We start from the raw sequence: 8,863 nt of genomic DNA on the forward strand, positions 1-8,863 counted from the left end.
GCTTTCTTAGTGCAACGGAAATACAAGCTTCGAAGGTACTAGCTCTGTTTCTAAATATAAGACATTTTGGCAGCTTAAATTGAACTGCCTAAACGTCTTATATTTAGGAAGAGAAGGTGTATTTGTTATCTTTTGTTACTCCCAGGAGATGATTTACCACAACGTGTTAATTGCGCTACAAGCAGTACGTTGGTGCCGAGGTCATCAACAAGCCCACATGGTTCGTCGCCGACGCCATTGTTGTTGCTCGCAGCCATCCTCTGATCTACTAGATGTTCCTCCTTGGAAACATTCAACCACATGGCGGTTCCCATGTTCAAGCTTGTAGCAATCCTAGCAAGCGTGCTTATATAGTCTCGCTGATGTGTCCCCCGTGCCTGCACCACGCTATTGTGGTGGACCACTGTGGCGGTATCGGCACAACCTAACCATGTAACCTATTTGTGTTGTATATGGAACCAAATTCTGATCATCATTAGAAGCAAATACTATTTTCCTTTAGAAGCAATTCCATTCTCTGTTGGAAGCAATGTGATATATACAAATATTTGTTTCGTTGGAAGCTAACCCTATTATATTTTGGTAGGAATGTTGATAGAAATACATATATGTCACTTGGCAACAATAAAACGCTCCTACAAAACAATTCTTTGTTTGTTCGAAGCACATCTTTTCTAGTTTGGAAATGAAATACCAGATGGAAGCAGTGTTCGATCGTCTTTGAAGCAGTCTCCATCACCACAAGCGAAATGTTCATGTGGGAAGCAAAAAAAAAAGTTGTACAGGATTAATGTACGCCACAATCAGTAACACAATTTTCTTCATATGGAAGCAACATTGTTAATTTTGGAGACAATTTTTTGCATAATATATGGAAATCATACAACATGGTGTGGAGTCTCATTTTCCTAGAGTTTTTATTAGGTTCCTTAAATCCAAAATTTACTTCCTAAAAAATTGGGGCTGAACCAGGGAGCAATCAATAGCGTTTGTAAAAGGAAGCACTCAAGTAACTAACGGAATAGCTGCACCAGATCGGACACCATCTTGCTTCTTATCCAACGGCGTAGGACTAGACTGATGGATGCATATTACCAGTAGTCTGATGGCTAGTGGATTCCGAAATATCTAGAGATCATGAGGCATGCCATCAACTAGAATGAGGATGTTGAGTTAATGCAACTGTTATAACTTAAGTCTAATAAGCGAGTTGACGACGTTGTGCACAAAGCTGTGTAGAGACCACAAGGGCGAGGACACGGTGTTGTCGCTATACGGTGGCGTTTATGATTGGTGTGCGATGGTATATTGTGACGTTTATGATTGGTGCGTGATGGTGTTTAACAATTATCGTGGGAAGTTAGGCACAAAAGCTAGGATCGAGAAGAAGCAAGTTATGTAGGAACATTAATTTTCAAGAAATAAAGGGATTGTTAAACTGGCATGTGGAGTTAATGGGCAACAATGGAAATCATGATAAAATCTCAAGTTTAGGGTACATGGAGGAAACTGATATGTATTGCCCGTATAGACCTCTACAAGTGAATCCCTCACACGCACTTCAACACGGGCCAACCTAGTAGTACTCGCTACAGACACTTTCCCTTAGCAGGTTTTATTGGGTATTGCTAGCGGTATTTCCTGGTTTTTTAAGGATGATGGTTTCATGAGGCTTCTGGAACCTTTCACACAGTTTGGAAAGATTCCAGAAGGCTTTTAATTTTTTTCTTCTATTTTCACTGTTTATGCTGATTATTTTTCTATTCTTTTTCCATTTTCCATTTTTTCATAATTTTTTAAAATGAATGTTTTTAAGTTTGCTAACATTTGCACATATTTTTTCAATTCACAAATATTCATAATTCTCAAACATTTTCTATATTCATGACTATTTTAGAATTTGTAATATTTTTTTCAAACTCATGAACATTTTTCCTAATCAGTTTTTTGGAAATTTATAATATTTTTTAAATCAGCAATGTTTTTTTTTTCAAATCCATGATTCAAAATTGAAAAATGTATTAATCCGCATTTAAAAAAATGCAAACATTTTTTTATTTTTTAACCATTTTTTGGATTTACAAATGTGTTTCGAATTCCTAAACATTTTCTAAATTCATGAACATTTCTAAATTTTTCAATATATTTAAATTCATGTAGAATTTTTTCAAATTCATGAACATTTTCTGAATTCACAAAAACTTTAAAGTCATAATAATTTCCAATTTTTGATCTGTTTACATTCCGTGAACATTTCTTAAATTCATAATGTTTATCTTATAATTCATGAAGATTTTTTGAATTGCGATGACATTTTATATTTGCGAACATTTTTCAAATTCATGAGAATTTTATAAAACTCACATTGTTTTGGGTTCACATTATTTTTATTATTCATAAATATTTTTAATTATTTTTGAAAATATTTAATTCAAATTAAACAGAATGCATCGAGAATTAAATAAATAATAACTAGACAGAAACCATGAAAAAACTGGACAAAATCAACTCTAGACCGGTAGCGGAAGCACGTCAGAAAAATTGGGTGAAGAGCGGCGGTAGGCTACCGAGCTGGCCAACGGTCACGCTACAGGTGACTGCTCTGTACCTCTCCTATTGGGCGATACACTGGTTGGTGATGATACATTCGTCAAGCTGGAACTCATTTAAATGTGCAGTACTGAATACATGTGTACATGTTTTATTTTGGTTGGATATTGAATGTTCATTTGTGTGGATAGGACATGAGTAGGGTTACTTGATAAGCAAAATAGTAGAATGTTCCTGAGCTCTGCTGTATCAACTTTCTAAAATGTTGAGAAAAACACGTTTGTAAGTTTTGAAAAAAAATATGACAACATTGAGGCACATATCTGTTGGCTAGGAACTTAAGCATGTAAATGTTTGTAAAATAATATGACTATTTGCCCCTTGTTTTATATTACAAACAAATAAAATATATAGAAGAAAAACATGATAGCCAATTTTACATATTGTGATCGGAAATAGCTAATGGCTCTTGGGTTCCATTGCACCTGAGTTTGATTTTTTTTAAATATATCAAAAAGAGTAAAACAAATCTGAAACTTTTTGTAGCGAACATGACTTAGTGGAATACTCACGTGAATTTTTTTGCGAAGGAGTGACTACCGTGGTATTCTAGACGAATAAAAAACAAATCAATACTATATAAAAGTTACTATTCACATTTTTGGACTTGCAATTTGTTTTTGTTTTTTTGTCGAGCATACCACAAGAGTCATTCCGATCTGCGGAACTTTTCTAATTTAGCTATATTTTTCAGTCAGCTGACTTTTGATTTTATGGTCAGTCGATTTTCTATTCGTTGGATGCGTTTTGAGATATGTGCTGTTTTAATTTTTTTTTTCTGTTTAGTTCTGTTGTTGGGTTGGGCTGTGTGGATCCGATTGACCCCTATTTTGGGTCAGTCGAATTATTTCTTGGGCTTGTTTTTGTTCTTCTGGGTCGTGTTTTTCTTTTTTCCTTTTCTTTATTGGTTATTTTTTCTTTTTGTGGGTTTTTGGCTGAGTCTAAGTATATACATACAATATAATATGTGCCAAAATTTCATGATTATATGATTATTTTTGCATATTAAGATAAAGTGCAAATTCGGTGCAAAGTTGTGCACATTTTGTTTAGTTTTTCTCGTCTTAAAGGAAATACCAATGCCACTAATTCATTCCTTTTTAGAAAAAATCATTATTTTGATATTGTTTGTCTTTACTTCATTACTTTAAGGTTAATACCAATGCCACTATTCATTTGTTCTAGATTTTGTTTTTGCAAAAGTTCCACTTTTATATGCTTATTCTTGCATATTTTTAAACATCGCAATTTTATGTATATTTCATGCAAATTTTGTCAGTGTTTGTTTTAGATTCTTTTTCCCATTTTCTTTGTTCTTAAATGGTAATACCAATGCCACCTATTCACTCTTTCTTTTGTGGGTATTTTGCTTTATTTTTATTCTAAGTTTTTTGTTCCTATGTGTTTTTCCTTTTATTGGTTATTTTTTGTTTTTTGTGGGTTTTAGCTTTTGTTTTTTGTTTTTTTGTTGAGTTTTCTTTTTTCTTTATGCATATTTTTGGATGTTGAGTGTGATGCACACAAGTACTACATGTATACATTATATTTGAGTATGGAAATTTCACTACAATATGTTTCTTCGTACATATTATAAAAAGTGCAATTTTTGTACTAATCTTGACGAATTTTTAGTTTTAAGTTTTTATTTTACTTTGTCTCTTATCTAAGGGTAATACAATGACACTAATTCATTCCTTCTTTGAAACTTATTTTATATACCTCCAAATTTGTATTTGCTTTTTTTTGTTTACATACATACGTCGATGGGGAGTATATATCTGGAGTTGTCTTCTGTTTATGCATGCATCTGTAAACAGCAATTAAGTTGCTTTGGCATTGACGCGACAACATGCAGGAGAATGGTCGTTGCATGCATCAGCTCTTACGGCTGCGGCGTTACTCATCCAATGGTCACCGCCCAAAGAATCATAAACATGCAAAAAGTGACTGACTCAAGTATTATGTTCGGTCGATTGATGTCCAGTCGCTCCCAAACTTTTCACCCGAGTATTCAGCTAGGCCATGTTTGAGCTTTTTTATTGTGATGCCCTAGAGAGGAAGTTGTACAATTTGAACGCTTGTAATTGAACTTGTTTATTTTAGTTGCAAATTATATATCACAGAAGTAGCTTATGAATCGGAGGATGGTCAATTTTTGCTGTGCAGGTTGCTGGCCACTGCATGCAGCACCATGGTCTCAACTGTAAACCCCGGTCCAAATCCCATCATCACACCCCACTCACCTCGCTCTCCGTCCTCCTCCATCCGCATCCGTTGCTCGTCGAGCACGAAGATCAACGTGGCACCAAGCATGTTCCCGTAGTCTCTCAGCACAGTCCGGCTCGCGGCCAGCTTCCCGGGATCCAGCCGGAGAGCCCCGTCGATGTGATCTATTATTCCACGGATGCCAGGGTGCACCACAAAGAACATATCGTTCCATTTGGTGCCATCGCTCATGATTCCAAACGGCTGGAAAGCATCCATGAGACACTGCTCGATGTGCTGTGCCGCTAGAGGAATGAGCTCCCTGGTGAAGATGTGGCCGTCGAGGCCGGCTTCGGTGAGCTGCATGTTGAGCACGCCGTCGGTTGCTGGTATCGTGGTCTGCGAGGCCGATACCATCTCGAAGAGCGTGTGCTCCACGGGGTGCACGGCGTCAGCGCCGACGATGACCGCGCCGGCGCCATCGCCGAAGGCTGCCTGGCTGATGAGCTTGTGTGGGTACGCCTCCTCGGGGCCGCGGAAGTTGATGACCGTGAGCTCGACGCAGGCCACAAGCACGCGCGCCCCGCGGTTATTCTCGGCCAGGTCCTTGGCGAGGCGCAGGGAGGCGGCACCGGTGGAACAACCGTTGAGGTTGAGCATCGTCCGGCATACGGACGCGCGGAGGCCGAGGAGAGAGGCCAGCCGGAGGTCGACGCCCGGGGCGTGCGCGCCGGAGTTGGTGCTGACGATGAGGTGGGTGATGTCGGTGGCTGGACGGCCCCACTCGGCTATGGCCTTGGCTGCAGCTGACGCCGCCAGCTCCGGTGCGGCAGCAGCGGCGATGGATAGCCGCGTGTCCAGGGACGGCTTGTCGTGGCAGAGGAATTCAGGGTGGGCGTCCAGCAGCTCCTCCGTGTGGTGGAAGTAGCGCTTCTCCGTTGATGTCATCTCGCCTATACAAAACAAGTTTGGACCCCATCATGGGTAGGTATGTAAATTATATGTACTACTCTCTACTCCTACTACTATATTTGCATGCTTTCTTCTTACAGAAGGTCTTGAGTTGTTTTTTGAGGTCAGTGAGGTGTTGGCTCTTGGTGACTCGGAAGTAGTAGTCCGGGTACTCCTCCTGGGACACGCAGTTGGGCGGGTTCGCCGTGCCGATGGCGAGAACGGCTGCAGGCCCATCCGCACGCTGTGAGCGCCGTATCTCGCGCACCGACGACAGGGTGTTGCTGCTGCCCATGGTCTCGGAGCCTAGAAACAGAATTGTTTGAGAGAGTATAGAGTATGTATGTCAGTATGAGCCTCACCGAGGGTGGAATATATAGGCTAAAAAAATCAGTTACTGTACAAGTTAACTAGGCTCATTTGAGAAAGAAAATCGAAAGATGCAAAGCAACCGAGCAAGAACATACGCGGGAATACCTAATTAAGGAGAGAGCACTCAGTGAGACGATGGATGAGAGGGAGGAAACTGATTCGATCGAGGTTGTTTGTTCTAACCGATGAGAATGATTGAACAACAAGGTGGCATATATTTATAAGGACGGGAGCCGATCGAGCAGGACATAGATGACTATAGATGGGAACAGACCGGAGAAGCCGAGATGCTATGGGAGTCACCTATAAAGAAAAACCATGGTCAAACATCTAGCCAAATAACACAACTGGATAGAACAAAATTAAATCATAACATTGTAACCGTTAAGAAATTAACACCATGTGAAGCATAATGTTCAACAATTTAGTAACATAATGTTCAACAACATACTAAATCACAATATTTTGGATATTAGCCAATAACTGTGAATTTAGCAAAGTAACAGAATTTACAGCGATGGCACATGTCACAAACTAAGACCTAACACAAAATGTAACAAGTAAAATTGAATGCATAACAAGGTATAGATATGCATATGACATGCACATATGGGCTAGGGCAATTACATGTATAGATCGGCTAGGACATACACACATAGATCTGCTAGACACGATAGTGGAAGATGGGCTAGACAAGCACATGAAGACGGGCTTGTTAAATCACACACAAATGGCATAAAAGGGAGGACCAAGAATACTCTCTCTCTCTCCCGGACCAATCCAATCGATAGAGAATATAATGAATTGAAATGTCATCTCTGATGTGGTCCTCCCATCAGACCGCCACATGTCAATGCAATAAACTAGTTGTTCAACATGGAAACTGATTGAGATATGACTTTATTTTTCTGGTGCCCCACATATACAAAGATTGTCTGAGATATCGACGTTGCACCTCAGGTAGTTCCAAAAAAAACATCGTGGTTCGAAATATGTTGCCTCTCTAGCGGACAATTTAGAAGAACCGCCGTAAATGCTATCAAATCTACACATTGTTTCATTGAGGCCCACCTCTATTGGCTTTTCTTGCCACACCGATTGAGATAAGGGAATCTTAGATGGTACGTTCGATAGGCCAGAGATGTGCGGTAGGATATGCAATGTTCCACCCTAGTGTGTTTTCCTTGGTGAAACTTCTTATAAAAATGTGGTATTATGTGCTTACTTGTGTTAGAATCCTCAAAAGTTTCATCCAATAGAACCTGCACTTTTTAGAAAAAAATCATTTAGCTCCTTGACGACTTGACCTTCTCAAAATTAAATAAGAAAATATATGCGCTTCGTAGATAAAGAGTATACGCCGATCGCAGTAAGCCATTGCCAGTTCGCTACTGACTCGGAGCTCAATAGCCATACAAACTAATATTATGATCTTTTTTCTTGAGAGATGTTACATGGAAGTGGTTAAATTAGTTTGTTGTCGATTAGTGGATGAATTTTGTTTTGTTTGAGTTAACTATTTTGTTATTTTTTGCTCGAGAACTTTTAGGGTGGGAAGTAGATCTAAGCGTGTGCACGAACCATCACTGCCACCAACTCATGTTCAATAAATAGTAATGATAGTGCCGACACACAATTATTCTATGTCAAGCATACCACGACGATATATCACAACTGGAATGCTGTTTATAGATCCATTTCATGCCTCTCGCTTTTTCAACAACATGAACAAAGATATGACATCATCCTGAACAACTAAAATTGAATTAATGCATACCAAACGGTTTCCTTGGTGTACCTATTAGGATGTGCTCTATTGTAAATGGTCTGGGCAAACCCATTGCGATAGAATGTTGTTTTTGAATTCTTCAACACTAGCGTTACAATCTCTATATTTGTTTCCAATGAAAGATGAGTGCTTTTTTAAGAGAAAAGACCTTTCGTCATTGTAAGAACGCGCTTGATAAGTTGACAGTCTCAACTGAACCATACGTCCACAATACACCCAATTGATAGTTTCCAATTTCTTTGTTAATATTATGAAGAATATACTATGCAGTTGAATATGCCCTTCAATATTAAGAAAGTTTTCTAATTTGGCAAGTACTACAGATTCATTGGCTGACAAAGTCTTTCTGATATTCATGTAGAGACAAAAAGGATACAAAAGTCAGAAGCAAGAATCTTCACCAAGGTGAGGTACAACTACTTACTTAATTAGGACGACAACTTAGGTAGTCAGTCACATAGATGACCTTGCACACACTTGTATAGTAGTACAACACCACACCTATAACCTTCTAGCACATGCAAGCAATGACTTACCTAGTCAGGCACATATGTTGATTGTGTTGTTATTAAGTTTATTCACGCTAGTATTGTAGTACATCACCACAACTATAACCTTCTAGAAGATGCCTCCACATTCCATATCACCACATGGAAAGCCTCCACATCATCAAGAACATGCAAGCCTTCCACATCATCTGAAGCTAGAAGGCCACGAGCTACTACGATATGCAGGCACCCTCTATATATACAACAAGAATTTGGAGCTCATTTTTCTTATATATTTTAAATATCAGTTTTGTCAAATTTACACAGCCTCCACATCACTAAGTACATGTCAAATCCTCTACATTATAAATTTGAAGTTTTTATTTTTCGGCAATAAAAGATATCACCAATGCTAGAAGGTCACAAGACACTACAACGTGCAAGTCAC

General features: G+C 39.0%; 1 protein-coding gene across 1 annotated transcript; it reads right to left on the reverse strand.

Moving 5' to 3' along the window:
* Window positions 1-4,758: 4,758 nt before the first annotated feature.
* Window positions 4,759-6,061, reverse strand: LOC123048375 (bisdemethoxycurcumin synthase-like). The gene is made up of 2 exons (XM_044471490.1): window positions 5,866-6,061; window positions 4,759-5,768 (listed from the first exon to the last, which is right to left on the reverse strand). The coding sequence occupies exons 1-2, from the start codon at window positions 6,059-6,061 to the stop codon at window positions 4,759-4,761; spliced, it is 1,206 nt and encodes a 401-aa protein (XP_044327425.1).
* Between the last annotated feature and the right edge of the window lie 2,802 nt (window positions 6,062-8,863).

This window comes from Triticum aestivum, chromosome 2D (assembly GCF_018294505.1).
Source record: "Triticum aestivum cultivar Chinese Spring chromosome 2D, IWGSC CS RefSeq v2.1, whole genome shotgun sequence".
NCBI classification, from domain to species: domain Eukaryota; kingdom Viridiplantae; phylum Streptophyta; class Magnoliopsida; order Poales; family Poaceae; genus Triticum; species Triticum aestivum.